Genomic DNA, 20,348 nt, shown 5'->3' with positions numbered 1-20,348 from the left:
TTCTGTAGACACAAATGAAAAGAAATAATTAGACATAAAGCATGTATCATCTTAATTAACTTATCAAATTATGTATGTCTGGAAGTGAATACACATTTGTCTGGTCTCCTAAATCATCAAGGGCTAGCTAGCATTCTAATAAAGACTCTGAGGCACTGCTGCATTCTGAATCATCAAAGAAAATGAATATTAGCTTCCCTAAGTTAAGAAACAAGTCAACAGCTGTAATAAATATTTTAATGATGAGTGACATAAAAAGAAAAATGCTTTATTAAATAATCATTAAATCCAAAGATATTTTATGTTGTGCAGCTATACTGAACTAGGATGAAATACACAGAAATTGTGGTGATAAAAACTCTACATAATCCAGGTTGCGAGATCAGCTCAAACGCCTTTACTATGACACTCCTTTACTATGTACCTAATCCTCAGAAGGAAAATGTCGGGTAGTTCCAACCGGTAAGACAAATGTCAAAACTGAGCATGGTCAACCACAGTGGCAAACCTCTGTAGTTCTAACATAGAGGAGCAGAGATAGGGGCATCACAAGGCCAGTCTAAGCTCATAAAAACAACAAAAATATCCTATGGATCTACATTCTAATAAATTAATAGTTTGGCCACTTCAAACACAGTTTGAAAAATAAAATTAAAACTTAAACAAAAAATAAAATTTTTAACTTATCTTTAAATAAACACTAAGATTCCACAGGGGGTGTGACTGCCTGCCAACCACTATGAAAATAATTATATCTCAGAGTCTAATTAGGCAAAGGACATTCTTTCTCCTGTGATTTTGACACAGTACTCATTTGGACCACCACAACTGCCTCATGGCCCACATCTCAAAACATGGTACCATCAAAAGGGACATGACATGTTTTGATGGGGACACAGGACTGTACTAGCAGCTAGTACCCTGTAGTGTCCAACAAATGCCACTGCCTCAGAGGGCTAATGTGCGTCCTGGTGTAGGTGGTACCTTTCTGGGAACCACAGAACTTTACATACTATGCAGAAGGTTTTGTGGATAATTTTCAACAATGCTTTCAATGTCTAAAAGCATCCACTGGAATAAAAGTTCCAGGAATCTTCCCGACAGCAGGTCTGGAGACAGGAGATTCAAGAAGAAAGCAGCAGCTTGAGCTTCATCTTGTAAGAAAACTACAACAATCAAGTCTTACAGATGAAGGATGGGTGACATTAAGAGGCCTATAAGGAATCAATAAGCTTCAGCCTCACCCTCTTCAACAACCATGGGTTTCCTTTCTCTACACATTCTGGGGTAAAGGATGCTCCATCTTCATATGAAACACTGTCATGTCAGTCAAGTGTTTCTACCAAGAAAAATGTTAGGCCAAGTAGTTTTTCTCAGAATTAATGTTTTGTGTTGCTGTAAAAGAGATTTATATATACTTTAAGCATGGCGTTGAAAACAGGTTTATAAAGTAAATCCACTTTAGCCATACAACTTAGACTTTTAAATTAACCAAAGCTCTCTGAATATAGAAGAATCTATTATGTTTAAAGTTTTGTTGTTGTGTTGTGTCAATTACGGCTTATTTATACAATAAACTCCCTAAGAGTGTGCAATTAGATGAGTTTTGACATATGTATATGCCTGTGTAATTATCAGCACAGTAAAGACAGTGTAACAATGAATACATCATTTCTTACAGTTAACAGCACCCCTAATAAGGAGTTCAGAAGCTGAGGCTGAGCCCACATTAAGCTTCTTCCTGCAGTTAGCAGCCGTAGCTCTAAACACATTAATGAAATGTAAGTACTAGGATGCATAAAAAAAATGAGCAAAAGCAGTCAGAAGCTAAAGACGATTTGATGGAGAAAGAAGGGATTGGCAGTGGGAAAGAACTTGGGCACTATTAAATGGCTTAGGCCCAAGGCTCCTTTAACACTAGAAATATACAACTTTTGGAGCCTGAAAAATTAGAATACCAGAGTAAAAGTAAAAGTTCAAATGTCTTACATCAGGGAATATACTCAAGGGCTATGGATGGAGCTCAGTGATGGGTATTTCCCTAGCATGTGTGAAGTCATGTGTTTAAACCCCAGTGACACCTGCACTAAACACACATGTATTCCAGTCAACACCTACCAGAGACACAGAGCCAGAAGTGGAAGGTTAGACAAGCTAACTGTCCATCCAAACAAAATTTAGTTCTCCTAAGTGGACTACAACACAACTAGAAGAACGGAGTCATGGAATATTTTCCATGTAAATATTTTAGATTCTGCGAGCTAAGAAGCAACACAAACATGATATTGCATAAATGCTTATGTAACCATTTGAAATGTGACTGCTGAAAAATGGCAGTTCTCAGTGGGCCAGAGCAAGCCGCAATTTGAATGCTTTATCAATATTTTCTCCATCATACATCTATAATAATCGGGGTTTAACCCAACATGATTACTGTACAAATATTTTTTACAGCTATGTTCAAAAGAAAGGTAGTCAGGAGTGATGACCCCGCCCCCCCCCAAAGATGACTCAGATACTGGAGTTGGAGAGCAAGGGTGTAGAAGCATCTATTCTAAACATGAGAAGACATAAAATAAAAATATGCTTCCAGGAAAGAGGGATGGGTTTTCAAAAATGAAACTGTAAAAATTAAAAAAAAAAATGCATTCCTAAAATTCCCAGAGTTCGTTTTCAGTTCAAAGAACCCTCACTTTCTCAGCAAGATTCTCCCAGCATCCTTGCCTTGGCAGTGTGGAAACTGCAGCTTACTCTAACAAAAATTCCAGCCAAACTCTAGGCAGGCAAGTAGGCAGTGAGCGAGCCAAGGAGAGAGAGCGAAGAGGATGCGCACTCCCAGTACTCCCGAGTGATAGCATCCATGACTTTAAGCTCTTTTTATATTTTATTGAATTCATTCAGACTAACAAGCCACAGGGCTGACAGCTCAGAATTCTACTCTTACACTAACAGTAAGTAGGTGGGAAGATAAAGTATCTTAAAACATAGCATTAATCAGAGGAAGAAGTAGTGAAAGTGTGGTGATTCCTCAAAGAGAAATAAAAGTTTAGCAGCAGAAATGGTTAGCAATTAGGTTGGGCACTAAACGTTTACATTTTCCTTTAAAACTTTAAAGAAAAAGATTTCGACTTTAAGTGTTTCTCTTTTATAGTCAGCCTTTTCTTCCAAAACCGGATGAGGAGATGATTAATTAATTTCCAGTTAAGCACTGCAACTCCCAAAGGGCAACAAACCCAGGGACACTGTACCTCGCAATCAAGGAGCAGTTGTGAATCATGTTTTTCTCCACAAAGATCCCTTGAGACTCATCGGTCTCAACGATGCGCCCATCCTGATACCACAGCACTTGCATGTCCTGGTCTATGTATGACGCCATGCACTGGAAAGGAAGACTGTCTCCTTCAAATACAACCTGGCGATGAGATGGAGTCATGTAGAAAGATGGCAGTTCAAGGGGAGGATCTAGAGACAGAGAAACAAAGAACGGAGTGAACAAAAGCTAAAGCAATTCACGCACTACCGTTAGAAGCTACAGATATTCTGTGGAAATTGACAAAAACGGAAGCGGAAGCACCAACATTCCTCAGGGCCAGCAGTCTAATGCTAGTACCAATGTGACTACTGAATCAAGTCATAGCAATGTGCTCCCAGAGTCCCAAGGTCCCAGGGTCATGTCCTGGAAATGTGGTACCCAGCACAGCAATGTACAAGATGATGAGTCTCCTGGGGGGAATTAGGGCACTAGAGGTGCTGCCCTCGGAAACTGGTCCCCTGAAATGAGTTTATGAGAATGAGTTAGTATAGCAGCCAGAGCCTGACTCTCAACAGTGTGGCTTTCTGTCTTGAGATGTCATCTACTCCCATCACGATGTCATTATCAGGAGGCCTTCATCATATGCCAAAACACTTCAGAAGCATGATCTTGACCCTCAATCCAAAACTGAACTAGTAAATGAACCTCTCTTATTTAGGATGTTATTCAACTTTGCATATTTTGTTATAACAGAAACAAAATAACACAAATAGGTCACAAATGGGAACAAAGCTGAAAATGAAACCATTTGACATTCATTGCCAGTATTCAGAACCCCTCCTTTCCAGGGATGTCCTTAACATCACCGGACAAACACAGAAGCAAAGAAAGAGGCCAAATCAGAAAATGCTGAGATCTAGAGACGGGAGTGTGGGAGAATAAATGCTTCTGGCTATCATTTTAAGATACATTTTTGAAGATCATATTTCCTTGGATTAAAATGCATTCTTCTGCCTATAAAGTTATGCATATAGTAGAAAAATTTTAAAACATTTAAAGAAAAATTTTAAAAAATAAGTCCCTTATTTCAATCACTATTGAAAAAGATTACAATTCCTTCCAATGTCAGAAAAAGGGATTTTACCTATATATGTAAAAAAAAACAATATACAAATACTACTGATTCATTAAAGACCTTAAAATGCTTAGTTCATTAATCTAACACAATTCTGTTGTCAGCGGTAATGTGTGGAAATCAAAATTAAAAATATGCGAAAATAAATACAAAGAAATGAATCACTGTGTTATTAATGAAGTGGGGAATTATTAACAAGCTAAAAATGCTGCTGGGAGAAAGCAGTTACATGACAGTTACGGCTACATTAATGCACCAGCAGGCTCTGCGCTACACAAAGAAGTAAGCGTACACTATTTTAACTTTCAGAAAGTTATCTTTAGGAATATGACGGCATCTTTTTATCGACAAAATACAGAAAAAGGTACAGAAGTAAAACACTAAGCTCTCAACACCAGCCGTGCGTGAACAGCATGGACGCAGATATGCAGTTTGTTCTCTCTGAGTTTTCTCTTTCACATTCGGTCTGAATTTTCATTCAGAGAGCACACCTTGATTGTAAAACGACAATACTATTGGTAATAAAGAGAAAGGGCGGGAAGAGAGGAGATGATTTATTTCCCGTCCATCATGTGTCACGTTCAGTTCCTACTGTGCATTTGATCATTTCATACACAATAACTGTGTTATTTCTCTCCAGTCTACAGACACTTGCAAAAACCATGACTTTTCAATAACTGCATTTTACGCGCTGAAGGGATATGCCAAGTCATTCACTATTTCTTTGTTATTATGAACTTCAGCATACGATTATATATACCATGATCAGTTCCTTTGACTTTACCCTAAGATGCAGACACATACTGCTGAACTACAGTTCAAAGGTCATATTGTGTGACTAAGGGTATGACACTGGCCGACCATGTGCCTGAGTTTGATCCCCATCACAACAGGACACAAACTACAGACAACAACCGCAAAGGCTCTGCTGGAACCCCACTCCCCCCAACAAGCAGTAGGAGAGCCTCCTGGGCCTGGATTCCTCTCACGAGGTCTCCATTTGCCTACTGAAGAATACATGAGCACCCTGCTACTATCTGAAGTGGGTTCACATGAAGCAAGCTGTTCAGAACCAAGAACAGCTACTCTGGAGGCCAATGGAGGAAGTGTTTTCTCATCTGGCTGACGAACCACCGGTTTACACTGAGATGAATTGCTGGGCTGAGATTCTGTCAGCAGAACTTCAGAGTCAAGAAAAACACGGTAGCAAAGCAAACATAGGAAAGGCTCCTCAGTTTGGTTTCTCCCTTACCGCAAGTCAACAGCTCCTGCTTCACCCCCGTGACTGGCTGGGCCTGCAGTGACTTAGGATAAACACACCTGGTGTCCCGCACAGTGATGTTCCTCTCCTTTACCCAGCGGTGCATCCACAGTATATTACAGTCACACAGAAGGTACTCAGTCTGAAACTCTCTGTAACACACAGATTGGGACAACAGTGAACAGCAGCAGGCAGCAGCTGGACTCGGTACTGGTTCCTTATTGTGTTGGAACAGTTGACTGCTTTTGTGTAAAGCACAAGGCACAGCCTGTCACCTGGTCACAGTCCGTTTCCAATGCCCTCTTGTCCAGCACTCCAGTACCTCCCAGGATCCTAGGACTACTGATGATCAAAGTTGAAATAAGTCAACAGAATGGCATACTCGTCAGGAATCCTGCTTATCCCTGTTCTAGGCACCGTGTCTCCCGACCCTGAGGCCCTTCTTCTGACCAGGTCCTAGCCCACCCTATCAAGCCTTTATCTTTTACTGTAAAACATTTGTTAATAATTTGGAATCTTAAAGCATTCCCAAATTTTTACCACATCACTGCCATGTTCTTGGCCTAAATGCTGCCAATTCTACTGCTGATACTGGCAATGATATAGCAACATAAAGGACTGAAGGGCCATTCTGTGGTTACATCCTGGGCATCTGAGCAGACTGTGAGCTCCTAGGTGGGGACCACTTCATGGCACTCTTCTACTATGCACTGGGGGACTCTACGTAGAAAGTAAGACCAACGGCAGTTTCAAATCAATATGAATGCAAACAGAAACCCATTAATGTGACATTCCTTTCACTACACAACGACTACCCCTATGATGCACAGGATGATGACTCTGGCTAATAGAACTAACCGTGGAGACCATCCCTGCCAGCATGGCATATCTAATAGAAGCAACAAAGCACCAGTACTAACTCAGCCCTATGGAAAGTGAGCCTTAAATCAACAAAGAGCACAGAAGAGCACTCTTCTAATACACGGTTTGCTACTATATGGGGTCATCTCATAATTTTAGCAAAACAGAGGGAGAGGGGAAGGACACAGTGCAGCACAGAGATAATGAACTTGAAAATATTATCAAAAGATGTATTTCTTGATGTATTTCTAATCATAAATTCTGCCATGTAAAAACACTGCCAACGTCTCGCATTTCCTTGATGGAATTACGTCCCAGATTCTTATAACTAAGGCTCAAAAGCAAAGTTATCCTTTGCCATCTTATTTAATGTCAAGGGTGCAGCTTGGTGGTAGGGCGCTTGCCTGCATGTTCAAAGGTCTAGGTCTAATTCCCAGCACTGGGGTTAGGGGCCAACATACAATGAACAGAGGCATCTGGTAAAGAAACAGTTCCCTGGAAAATGACTCAACCCAATAAATCATACATAACGACAATGTGATAAACAGTTTAACTGTGATTCTTACAAAAATCAGTATAATTTATAGGTTGAAATAGAATAATGATTATCTGGAAACAGAGTTAATTTTCAAACATGATTCCTTTGCAGCCTCTATTTGCGACAGACAAAATAATCTATATAATTACAGAGAACTGTGTGAATTTGATCATACGTGGAGAGACTTCTCAATAAGCACTCCTAGGAAAATCTGTAACAAACTGGACATTTAATGTGGAGCAGAAATTATGGGACAGAATTTAATCCTTTACGTATAAAGTCGTTCCAGAATGAGTCTTTCAGGAGGAATGAACGGGCTATACTTTAGACATTTAGTCAACAACAAAAACTTCTGGATCTGAAAATGAAGTCATGAGACACAACTGCCACCAGTTCATTCATTTTTCCTGCAGTTGGGAGGGACACATTATCAGGTGATGACCCTCTTGGTTTGAAATATCCCTGAGATTTACCTCATGAGCTTCAGGTCAGACGCTGGCTCCCGCAAAAGCAAAAGTTTTGAAAATTTGCGAGACATTTCTCATGAAACCTCTTAAACTACAAAACCACTGTCTGCTTTTTATTTCCCTCAACACTGAATATAAATTAAATACAACAAAGAATTCTTACTTACAAAGACCGCAATGAGCCGAGATAATCAAAAGTTCCTTGAGACAGTGAAGTAAACAAATTCCCTGAAAGGTTTCTAGGGGAAAAGAGGAAATAGGTTCACTTTTTAAAATACTTAGCAAACACATCACTTACTATTTGATATTGTCTTGAATATCCTATGATATGAACAAAAATAAGGAATTCATGTAAGTTGCTTGAGTTCTTATATAGAAGAGGGGAAGTGTAAATACCTTCATGAGGCTGGAGGGCAGTGGTCTTCACAATGTACTAGGCAAAAGCTTTAAAAATACCTTAATACTAAGTAAGATTCTTCTACCCAGTTTCAGAACAACCCAACATTCCGTATGGATTCCCCACTAGAATGCCTGCTCCGATGTTCACTTGGGATCATTCAGAAAAGAAACAAATGTTGAAAGAGTGACCTTCATGGTCAACAGCAACCAACCACACACCAAGACTGAAGAGATGTGGACAGAGTAATAAGCCCTGGGGCTGGGAAGACTCTTGGTGCACAGGGCAACTAGGACCTCAGATGAGGTCTATACCCTCCCTTGGCCCACTTCCAGCCAAATGCTGCTCAGGTCAAACCTTTCAGCATGTTGTATGAGTAAACTCAATGGCAGTAGTGTTATAGTGTGCCAGGGACTGAGCGCTGCCTGATTACACACTGAAGAACTGGAGTAAAGACAACACATGTCTTACTTGGGGGGAGTGTGCTTCAGGCAGGTAGAGGTAGAAAATAGGCACCCCATGATTCTTTAACCTTTGTTTGTTTGTTTGTTAGGAAAGCATCTTATATAAAATTTGACAAGTTACGGATATGGCACACAGGTAAAAAGAACAATATGATATTAACTTGTACTGCTGTAATCATCAAGTTAAAAAGAAAGAAAATGGGCACTCAATATTGGTGGTAAATCTTCAGGATAGACAGAACACGCTCCGTGGGTTTCTAACATTAAAAGAATCATGGCGGTCTCTGAAAACCCTGGTAGCATCATTCAAAAACCATGAGATCTGTTCTGTGTACCACAGACAGATAAATTTAGATTATCTGAGAAGGGGAGGAGAGGCAGAACAGAACACAGAAAGGGCACAGGACAGAAGTGTGGGGGTTGTGAATAGGCCAAGCTCTCCTCTAAGGTATGGACTGAATCCTTCAGTGTGGTAGAGAGTGCCACCTATGGAGAGAGGGCAGAAAATGATGGTGGGGGGAGTCACTCACACCCACACAAGGGGTTCTTGGGTTGGGACAGAGTCCTATTATCACACAAGCACTAACACTCAGAATCAGTACACAATGGTCTCCAGGGAGATCGCAGGACCGGTGTGGTGAGATGATATATTATAAGTCCTTAATCTGAAAATCTTAAATCCAACGTGTCCCAAAATATTTGAGCTCCATGACAACAGCATGGAAAATTTTATATCACGAAACTTGTGTTTCATGCAACTGAGCATTTAAAATATTGTGTAAGATTATCTCCAGGCTCTGATTAGGGGGTGATTATGAAAGAGAAAAGAATTCCGCATTTACATTTGCGTCTCACCTGCAAAGTATGTCCTTGTGCATAGATCTCCTCAAGTAGGAAACACTCTGGTCCTAAGCATGTCTGGTAAGGGATTCTCAACCCATCTTCTATTCTGAGAATACAACATCTCATGACCCAGTAGTAAGCTTCCTGTCTCTGTGGCTTCTACAAGGCCTAAAGTTGCTACTTAATTAGCATGCCACTGATGTTCAGAGACTCCTCGGTACCTACTGGTTCAAATACCTTAAGTTTTAATAGAGTAGAAAAGGTACTTACAGCCGAACTAGATTGGTGAGCCCTCGAAAAATGTCTGCGTTCAGACAGCCTATTCGGTTGTTTGTCAGGTCCCTAAGGGAAGAAGGAAGGGATGACTTTATTTAGCTCTCTTAATTAATATAGCTCTGATAGATTCTGATTCGGGTCAAGAACATTAACTCCCTTCTTTTCTGCATCCTCCCACAAATGTGACACAAACAGCACTCCAGAAAATAGTTCCTGGTTTACCTTCCTTCTGGCACACACACACACACGAGATGCTATTTAATTATATTTCACCCACTTACTCTATGAAATTATTCAAGACAACACTGGAGTAGTAAAAACAAGATTCACTCTATCTTACTATGTGCTAGAACTCCTGAGATGCCCTGCAGAGTCAGTCAAGGGAGAGGGCTCAGGAACGTAGCCCAATCATCAAATCGCATTAGCAAATATGACTTTTATAACCCCAGCCTTTAGATACTCAGACGCTCTAAGCAGAATGATGAGGAGAAACACTAACTTAGCTTTGACCTTACAAATCTGTCATTCACTCTCAAGCCAAATGATTTTAACAACATCTAGATGCTGTTAAAATTACTGGGGTAACAGCCCAGCCATTCTACCAGCATACCGTAATGCCTAACAACTCCTAGCACCTGCCGCCCTCGAAATATTTCTTCTCATAAATCTATAAAGTGTCCTCCTTTTTATTTATGCATACTTATTAACTATTATTTATGACGATGTGGGGGAGCAAGCATAAGTACAAGGCACACAAGTGACACAGCGTCATGTGGAGGTTGACGGACAACTTTCGGGAGGTGGTTCTCTCCTTCCAGGCTGTGTCCGTGGAGGGAACTCACGTAAGGCTTGCCCGACAAGGGCTTTGCCTGTGGAGCCCTCTCACTGGCCCTGTGAAGCTCTAGCTAATATGGCTGCTGTGCTCTCTTACTGAAATGCACACCTGGAACAAGGAACACACTGGAGCTTCCATTTACCCAGGGTGCCAGTGAAAGCTGTGTAGAAAGGCAATTTCATACTTTTCCCTGGCATGGCTGGCACGCCTTTCTATCTCTGTTTCTAACTCTGGGAAAAAAAAAAAAAAAAAACCTGTGATGAATCCTTCCTTTTATCAGTTGTTACATTTTGAGTAACTGAATTCACTTAGACTATTATAGCGAAATTAGAAACTTCTATAAATCAAAATCTCAAAAAAAACTGTTCTATTTCTTCTAACGTCCACATGAGTTTCCAACACAGAAGAACACATCCTTTGCTATACTTTGAGTTACACTAAAAAAATAAAAAAAAAAAGAGGAGGGTAGAGGGCTCATTTCCAAACAAAAGCTGCAAAATTCACCACACAAAGCACATGCATTTGACTATAAATCCAAAGCCCAGAGCACGTCACCTGGGTACCTCCTCAGTGAGTTTGCCCCTGTGGATTTCAAGGCCACCCTGAGTTATCCAGCAGAACAAGACGTTTTAGTTCTGGCTTTCCTCTTTTATGGCTAAAGTAACCTTAAGCCACACAAAGCCTGCTCTTGGCTTGGATAGCTCAAGCTCCTTACCATCTTAAAGCCAAGCATTTAATCATGTGGGATTTTTTTAAAAGTAGATTTTCCTTTTATTTCTAGGTTTTACAGTTTAAGAAAATGAGGTATCATCTTGTGGGCTGTTGCTGGAACAAGCGTGTTCCGGTCCTATTCGTTATCCTAGCTCCCTTCTTCTGAGCTTTAAGTGATGTAATTACCATTGACTCTTTGGGAAACAATTTCATTATAGCTTCACCTACTTAAATGGAATTTAGGTATTGATAATGAGTTTTCATTTGGATTGAGAATCAGCTTAAATTCGTTGATAAAGCCAAGAAGAACGCGTGAAAGGGTTCGAGTTTCCACTACTCCTGGTAGTTTCTCTTTCAGAAGCTACTTAATCTTCCTGACTCCAATTATCTATAACTACAGACCAAAGCATGGACACAGACAAACACTTTGTGTGGCCACTGAAATGAATGACCTGAAGCTTTGCAAGAAAGAGAGTCTGGGTCTATAAAAGAAACTAGCAACCATTAACTACGAACTACAGGGCTATCTTTCCATCCCACTAAGCCTCCACGTAGGACTCCTTCAGCTTGCAAGTAGCACGCCATAAGCGCAATTACAAGTCAGCTGCTTGGAATTAAGAATGTATTTGCTGGCAGGAAGAAGACTGTAAATGGCAATTACCTTCCAAGGCAGGAACACCAGAAGAGCACTTAGTGTGCAGTGCAGTGCAAACAGGCTAAGGCAAAACCCCGCACAATTACCAGTAATTAACTTAAACGCTACTGAACAAGATTATTAAACTTTTGGATGGAGGTACTTGAGACATTATTTAGGATAAGGAACTAAAGCAGAAACCAGAGGTTTGCTGAAAATGTCACTGAACTGCCTTTTAGTTCAGTCTAGTTCCTCTGGCCTGTATCTTGGCATGGAGGTGTTACAAGCATTGATTTTTCTGCTATCCAAACGGCTGTGAAGACAGTGGTGTGGAACACACAGGAAACAGAGAACATGTGATGGTAATAGAAGGAAGAAGTCGGAGGGGAAACATGAATTGTAAGCATCAGTTACTGGGAAGGATGATTAAAACAAACTTGGCCCAGATCCAGAGTTCCTGACGGGACAGGGCTTATCGGGGCTTATCATTAATTCTTCATTTACCTAACCACGCACAGACTCAAGAGTCTGTTTCCTTCATCCTGCTTCTTCTCCAAAAATAGTATCATTCCTTCTTGAGGAGGCTCAGTGAACCAGAGTAATAACAAGTCGCTGTCTGGCAGCCATTCATTCCTGACTCTTTGCCCACACTGTATAGCACGTTAACAAATCTAATTTTCTCTCTTTGGTCAGTATTTTGTCATCTAAGTCCAGATAGGGCACTTAGGAGGTCAGTCCTCCGGTCCACCTTCTCACTCACATCGAGAGGCTGTGAGCTGTTCCAGAGAAGTGGGCGTGTGTACGTAGCCAGTGCGCAGTAGCTGTCTTTACAGGGAACAGAATGGAGGATGGTCTACGTGCCTTTAGTGCAGTCAGCTTCCAATGTGAGGAACTAGCAGGAGGTGAGCCTTCAGAGCAATCAAACAGACTCTTTAGGCTTCGAAGTAAAAACACACAAGGAAATGGCAAGCAATTACACCATGAATGGAAAGCCTGAATTCCTGGGACTCCAAAGACGTACAGTTTGACTGGAGTCAAACTCCAGGATTGTCTCTACAGTAGTCGCGGCTACAGCGCTGACATGATAATGTGTCTGTTAGTGTAAGAGAGGCACCCAAAGCATACTGATGGAACATTTAAACCCTCTCTTTTCTGCCAGGGACCTGGCCAGATGAGCCTCTTTTGTCAAGCTGGAGTTCACTGCTAGCGATAAAAGGCATGGTTCAGACTCCCAAGCAAGCAATTCAAAACTCACAATTTCTTCAGCGACGACAGTCCCCAAAAGGCACCAGGGGCTATCCTGCTAATCAGGTTGTTCCGGAGGTCCCTGCGAAAGGAAGACAGTCAAACAGTCAACGCCTCATGAAGTATTTCAGCATACACTTACCTGCCACAGACACAACCACCAAGGTGGGAGAAAACCACAGCAAAGGTGGGTAAGCCACAATCTCCCCAGCAGCGAGTGACAAAATGGGAACGCAAACTTGAGACCTCTGACCTCAAAGCCTTTTGTTTCACCAACAAGATGTCACAAGAGGTACAGGGTTCTAGTAGCACTCAGAGGTCCATCAATTCTAAGCAGATCTATTTTGTCCTTCCCTTTTGCCATGTTCATGTACGTATGGTGTGCAATGTCTGCAGGCATGCGTGCAGACACGGGGGTGCAAGGGCATGTGTGCTTGCATGTGTAAACCAAGCGCGATGTCATGAATCGCCTCAACAGCACTTCCTCCTTATTATCTAAACAAGGGTCTTGCTGATGGTTTGTCTTGCTAGTCAGCTTACTCTGGGGATCTCCTGTCTCAGCCTCCCTAGACGGGAAGCCCAGGCGGGCTGTCGCGCCTTCCAGGTGTTTATATGGATTATATTCGGGGTGAACCAAACAAACTCTCGTCCTCCCTCCTTCTTCCTCTTTTTTTTTTTTTTAAATGTTGGGTAGTACTGTCAGCCCTGCGGTTTTCTCCAGGAAAGGCTGTTCTTTCTCCACCCCTTTGTCTAGGAGGAGTGGATCAGCAAAGTCTTGCTTCATCAGACTCAGCCTTCTTGGTCCTCCAGAAAATTTCAGGATGTGTGGAACGAAGTCAGATTTTTTTCCTTTTGTTTTGTTTTGCTTTTTGAGACCGGGTTTCTCTGTAGCTTTAGAGCCTGTCCTGGAACTAGCTCTTGTAGACCAGGCTGGCCTCGAACTCACAGAGATCTGCCGGCCTCTGCCACTTCCTCTCGAGTGCTGGGATTAAAGGCGTGCGCCACCAGCGCCCAGCAGCCCTCCCTCTTCCAAAGGTAGCATTTTAGCCACTAAGGCAGTGTTCCAGGACCACACACACATTATGTCTGCAATCTCTTCCTTACTTTGGTTATTAAGCACATCGGTAATTGTGCTTATCACAAATATCATTAAATCGAATTTTTCCAAAATAATATTTTTAAAAGACGTACTCTGAAATTCGTGTGATTTGTTTTGTTCCCCTTCCCTGGGATTCTAGACTGAAATTCTCCATAAACTGAGGTTATAAATAAACACATTATAAATCACAATGCATTGCCCAGAGCAAAGACAGAAGAAGCTGTATCTCCTGTCATTTTAATCTTCTCAAGCAGACGACCATCTCCATGCCAGTACTCGACGATAGGAGGGAAGCAGTGAGTTCCAGAGCCATGTATGTCTCCCTACCCATGAGAAGGTCAGGCCTCTGAAGATGGATAATCCAAGTGTGAACTAGACCTCTGTAGAAGGCCAGTACTTTGGATAATTTCCTAGTATCACGTTGCTTCCAGTAAGTAGCCCACCCAGATGCCCTGTCCAATGAGTGCCCGCTGGTCATCTGTCAGCAAGCCTGAGGGCAACACACAGAAAGTCTTCTCCACAAGTCCACCTCAGTGATGACAGCCTTGCCCCTACAGAGCCATTCCTGAATCTCCTGGGACTCTTGTCTTCACACACGGCTTGGCCACATGCACACTGCTGACCAAACAACAGATATGAGCTAAGTGAATGTTCACCAAGTCAGAATGACAGCTACCTGACTCCAAAGTCCCTTCCAGTTCACTCGGGATGGGAAAGGCCATCCTGGCCATCGATCCTGGACTTGGACAATACCCGCTCCTACAACAAGGAGTTAACCTGCACCATGCATATCTAAGAACTATGGTTCTACCAAGGACAGTTGAACCCATGCCCAGGACGTCTCTAAGACTCAGACACAGTCGTCTGATAACCTTTTCAAACCCACTACAGCTCAGAAATCACCAGAATCCCTTTTCAACTTATGTTCAAGAAAAGACGCCTGAGAATAAGTCTCACCAAGTTGAGCAGTGTCCTGGGTTTTTGCCCATCCCATCTGACATCTGAGAGGCACACCCCACATCACTGCTCTCCTAGCTAATGAAAACTGCCGTGCAGTCTGACTCACACATGCTTTTCTTTTCTTCTAAAAGCTTATTCTAATTGCCAACGCAGCAAGAATGCAATACAGGGGCAGCATTCTGGAAGGTTTCTTTCTCTCTCTCTCTCTCTCTCTCTCTCTCTCTCTCTCTCTCTGTCTCTCTCTCCCTTCCTTCCCTCCCCTCCTCCCCTCTCTCTCACACACACACGCACACACACACGCACACTCACACACACGCACACTCACACACGCACACGCACGCACACACACACACGCACACACACACACGCACACACACACTCTGATAAGGCTGGTCTCTGCTCACCGTGGCAGAAGTCACTCACTCACTCACTGTGAGCCAACATTCCTGATGTGTCGCTGACTGTGTGGCTTCCCATGCTGGCCACGCAGGTGATGAGATGGACTACAAGTACTCTGGACCACTCCAGTTCCACTTTTACGAATCCTATCTGTGTCGTGGCCGCCACTGACTTCTGGCACGCTTCCTTCCTTGAGTATTATGGCTGGAAAATGAACTGTCCCCCACGGGCTCATGTGTTAAATACTTGGTCTCTAGTTGGGGATGCTACTTTTGGAGGGGGTGGGGACCCTGGGAGGTGAAGTCTCACTGTTGGAAGTAGCTCACTAGGGACAGGACTTCCTCCTTCTCTGCTTCATATCTGCCATGATATGAGATGCTTTCTCATACCCACCCAACACTCATGTGGACTTAAAGGGAGCAAAAGGAATCTTTGCTCCTCATGCACAAAGATGAAGAAAATTTGGTCAAGTTCTTGATGTCAGGATTCAGGCACACCCTTCATGAAGCAGGAATTCATTAAAGGAACTAAGTAAATTTACACCTAAAGCAATTGAAAAATTGATAACCAAACACGCCATGAAGCTGGTCATCATTAAATCAAGGTGCTGGAGGGAAGATTCTTTCAGCCTCCCTGCATGTTTGAAAATGAAGCTGAAAAATAAATTATTGTATACGACAGTAATGTCTCAAGTCACTCAGGTCCTGTGCGAGCCCCGTGGCAGTATGTGGCATAGACTTTTAAACACAGTTTGCACTGTATATCGAGCACAGACTTTTTAAACAGTGTATCTATCTCCTCAGCTTTTCTCCATTGCAGGTCATCTTCCTGAGCAGAACCTTGATTGTGTCTCTCTGTTAAAACCTCCAAAAGTTCCCATTACTCGAGAGGGAGGAAAAAATGCGAAGTCTTTAAAGAGCCTTGATCCCTGAGACCCTGTCCTTGTCCGTCTTCCCTATGACCCCTTCCTTCACGCTCCTGCATTCAAGTCTTCCCAACTTCATTTCGCAACGTGTCTACAAAGGACCATTTTCACATTAGACATGTAGTCGGTGACAGGACGCTTCTCTGGCACACTCGGCACTGGTTTCTCTCCTCAACATCAAGTCCACAGCACCAGGAACTTGTAAGACAGACAGACCATGGTGTACTGTGGCCTCGGGAAATGGGATCATGTACAGAGAGTAGGTTGGGAGGCAGATAAATGGAGGAAACAATAAGCCAAAGCTAAGAGACCCAAAATCACAAGACCAACCCTTAACTTTACAGATCCTTCAGGCAACTATACAACATATAGTTGTAACTATAGTTACAACTCCATATGTAACTATGGAGTCACAAAATCAGCCAGCTATCGAATCAAGTCAGACAGGGTGAATAACATGGCATCTCACACAACATGAACACTTCTCAGAAACAACAGTGTCATGATGTCCATCAGTGACATCCATGTGATAACTTCGAATGTATACATGATGTACTGCCATATTCCAATGGTAATGTTGGGCAGCAAACTGTTAATCATTATTAAATTGCTGAATATGAGCAAACTGCTGATTTGGGAGGGAACATGGTCCTTTTCATGTTTCAGAAGTATACAAGCTTTCATAATAAAATTCCCTTTGTCCCACCTTTCTTAAATGTATCAGATCTTAACAGGAGGCACATACCTCAGAAGCCTCGACTTTTCAGGTCCTGCCTCCCACTCTCGCACTGCACACCTCAAGGAGGGAGAGTTTCAGAGTAAATAACTCTGATTATCACTTATTTTGAATAAACAAAACAAACAAAATCTCTGCAAATAGAAATATACAATAGCAGCCCTACTTTTTTAAAGCATAAGCTTCCCTTCTCAGATTCTAAACAGCTTCTCCACGAGGAACCAAGCCGCTCATAAATCTGTGGTCAGTGATAAACTGTGTGTGTTTCTACAAAATACCTCGCATGAATAACTGAGTACTGTAATATGATTTAAAGATACATTTTTCTTTAACAATACAAAATTCTTGACATATTATATAATATTTAATAATAGCCATATTAATCAGACACTGCCAAAAGATATTTATAATCAGACCCACTCATTTAGTATTTCTCTCCCCAACAATGCAAAGTGTGTCTAGTACTCTAGTACACAGTAGTCCAACTTCAGGATGCAGGGCTAAATCACAAAAAAAAAAAAAAAAAAAAAAAACCTACCTAAAAAGAAGCCCAGGACATGTTCTTACAAACCTGAATGCCTGTATGCCTGTTTAACGTCCTCCCTCAGGCTTACGTGTGTGGACACTTGGTCCCCAGCTAGTGGCACTGTTTTTAGAGGCCATAGAACCCCTCTACGGGGTGGGGCATAGCTGGTTGAGATGTGTCATTCGCGACTGGCCTTTCAGGGTTACAGCCAGTCTGCTTCAGGTGGAACTTCCTGTTCGCCATCACCCCGTGACTGACCACGGGGAAGCTCATCTCACACAGCCTCTCAGTCTGTCTGAGCTACCACGATGCCCCACCATGATCTATAGATCCTCTGGAACTGTAAGCCAAAAGAAATCTCTCGACTCTCCTCGGCAGCAACAGAAGAATCACCGCAGTGACCTGAGTGAGAAATGTCCTCCATTGGCATCTGAGTACTCGGTCCTCAGTTGGTGGTACTGTTGTGTGTGGAGGGGAAGTTGGGTAGTGTGGCTTTGCTGGATTGTTGAAGAACTATGACATCAGCGGAGGGCTTTGAGAGCAAAGAGCCCCACCTACTTCCATGCTGTCCTCTCTGCTCCATGCTTAGGGTCACAGATGTGAGCTGTCAGCTTCCTGTTCCAGGGGCTATGCTGTCCTCTGGCTGCCAAGCTTCTCAGTCACAGCCGACTCTCTAGGCTGCCTTGGTCATGGTGTTTTACCATGGCAACCAAAGGGTAAAAGCACTGACGTCTTTAGGAATGAATATATAAAATAAGGGATGAGGTACCTTTAATTGCAAGCAGCCCAAGGCTCACCTCAGCTGGGTATGGCAGTGCACACCTGTCATCCCGGCACTCAGAAGGCAGGGTGCTCTTGGCTAGTTCAATGCTAGGATGGCAAACTAAGTTCCTGTCTCAAATGTAGTAATAATAATAAAACTATCATCGCACATTAAAGGAAATGGAGAAGCCGAGCAGATGTGGCTGGCTCCATACACCTCTCAGAGCCACCGTCCCCTACAGGGAAATGCATGTCCGTCATTCAGGATGTGGTACCCCAGGTGCCCAAATTCCTCTGGGCACAATCACAAGAAAAAAACAAACAAACAAACAAACAAAAAAAACAACAAGGAACAAGCACTGTATTCTTGTATCTCCTAAGAAACCAAGAGCTCTTTCTCCAAAGCCCCTATTCAGTTAGGGACTAGAGAGACTCTTGCATCAGCTAAAACCAGATGACAAGTTCCTCCGGTGATCCCAAAGTAACACACGACACTGACTTAAGAACTGGGAGTGAATCACACTGATCAGTAGGAAACTTTAGTTTCCCTAGAGTCTGGCTTGTGTATATGCATATTTTGTTTTCCTCACAAAAGCATGGTTTTGGGAGTCAGGTATAAATAGACCCCTGGCTAAAAACATTTAACTCATTTTAATACCCACAACGGCAACTCAATTTGTTTCAACTATGTATAGAGATTTATTATCAACAAAAAGCAGAAAATATAGTCAAAGACAAAGGAAGTTAAAATGATGTGAACGAAAGGCATACGTCACAGTGCAGCACAGAGTATTAGCCGTCTTGGCTACATTGTTTATGGTGTACATGAACTACCACATGAAGCCAAATGGAGTGTTTCTCTATATGAAAGACACCATCAAAAAACCGCAAGGGTCTGTATCCCTTCCTTTAATCACATGAATTTCTCCAATTATCAGCTCAGCAAATACTAAATGCCTCGCAGTGTGCTGCATGCTGGGATATCTGCCAACAACACTGTTTTACAAGGAAGAGTGGTCGAAGGGAAGATGTTGTCTTCTCCATCCCAATACCGATTGGTGTGGATTCAGCGCTGTCTCCCCACGGCTGAGAGTCGCTCCTCACCCCACTCTCTGATGCCCTGGTCCTAGCAAGTGTGGGTTCCTTCGTTCCTCCTGACAGTAAGGAAATTCGTTCCCTCAAACCCCAGGCACATTTCCACTCAACCAAACTTATCCAAACACCCATCCTGAAACAACCACAGAATGTGTATGAAGGACTAGTTGGCACAGTCGGGTCTGGAGTTGAAGAAGCAGCCAGCATCCTCAAGACTCATGGACTGTGAGAACTATGCCAGGAATACGTGAACAGAAACAGTAGAAAAAGAATGTGAGCACTAAGTCCTGAAGGGCCAAGAAAGATTTTATGGATGTGTGTGTGTGTGTGTGTATGTGTGTGTGTGTTCACATGCTTTGTACACGTATGCATAAAGTATGCATATATTTATGTATATGTAGTCCTGCATATTATGGATATTGATAAGTATATACACATAACCTAACTTAAAGACATGTAGTAAAGGGGTTGAAGAAATGGCTCAGTGGTTAAGAGCACCGACTGCTCTTCCAGAGGACCCGGGTTCAACTCCCAGCACCCACATGGCAGCTCACAACTGTCAGAAAATCCAGTTCCAGGGGAACTGACACCTTCACCAATGCACATAAAATAAAAGATAAATAAATCATAAAAGTTAAAAAAAAGACATGTAGTAAAATGAAGAGAACAGAGCCATGAACAAAAGGACACAGAACTCTAGATGGTATACGCTGAAGCAGTCTAAGCAATCAAAAGCCATGGGAGTTTGACTGTGAAAGCCGCTGGATGAATGGTCAAGGGAAACATGGGTAGAGAAGGTCAGAATATCAAGAAGAACAAACAGAATTGAGAAAATAAGTCTGGATTCTAAGTTCCCAGAACTGTGCATGCACAGTGCGGCTCCCTTACGTACTTTTAAGTTTTACTGTAAACGAATGTGTACCAGG

At 42.4% G+C, this 20,348-nt stretch overlaps 1 protein-coding gene and 1 non-coding gene across 2 annotated transcripts in view; both read right to left on the bottom strand.

Moving 5' to 3' along the window:
* Adgra3 (adhesion G protein-coupled receptor A3) overlaps positions 1-20,348 on the bottom strand; it is a 99,694-nt gene that overhangs the window by 46,073 nt on the left and 33,273 nt on the right. The window contains exons 3-7 of the mRNA XM_048415300.3: positions 12,931-13,002; positions 9,490-9,561; positions 7,683-7,754; positions 5,641-5,801; positions 3,249-3,462 (exon numbers count right to left, since the gene is read on the bottom strand). Coding sequence (XP_048271257.3) covers positions 3,249-3,462; positions 5,641-5,801; positions 7,683-7,754; positions 9,490-9,561; positions 12,931-13,002 — 591 coding nt within the window. The remainder of the gene's footprint in view (positions 1-3,248; positions 3,463-5,640; positions 5,802-7,682; positions 7,755-9,489; positions 9,562-12,930; positions 13,003-20,348) is intronic.
* Positions 13,602-13,731, bottom strand: LOC125387663 (small Cajal body-specific RNA 4). The gene has a single exon (XR_007227945.1).

The sequence above is a fragment of the Myodes glareolus genome, chromosome 8, assembly GCF_982192425.1.
Source record: "Myodes glareolus chromosome 8, mMyoGla1.1, whole genome shotgun sequence".
Classification (NCBI taxonomy): Eukaryota; Metazoa; Chordata; class Mammalia; order Rodentia; family Cricetidae; genus Myodes; species Myodes glareolus.
Note: the sequence above shows the minus strand (reverse complement) of the source record. Positions and strands in the feature narration are given on the sequence as shown.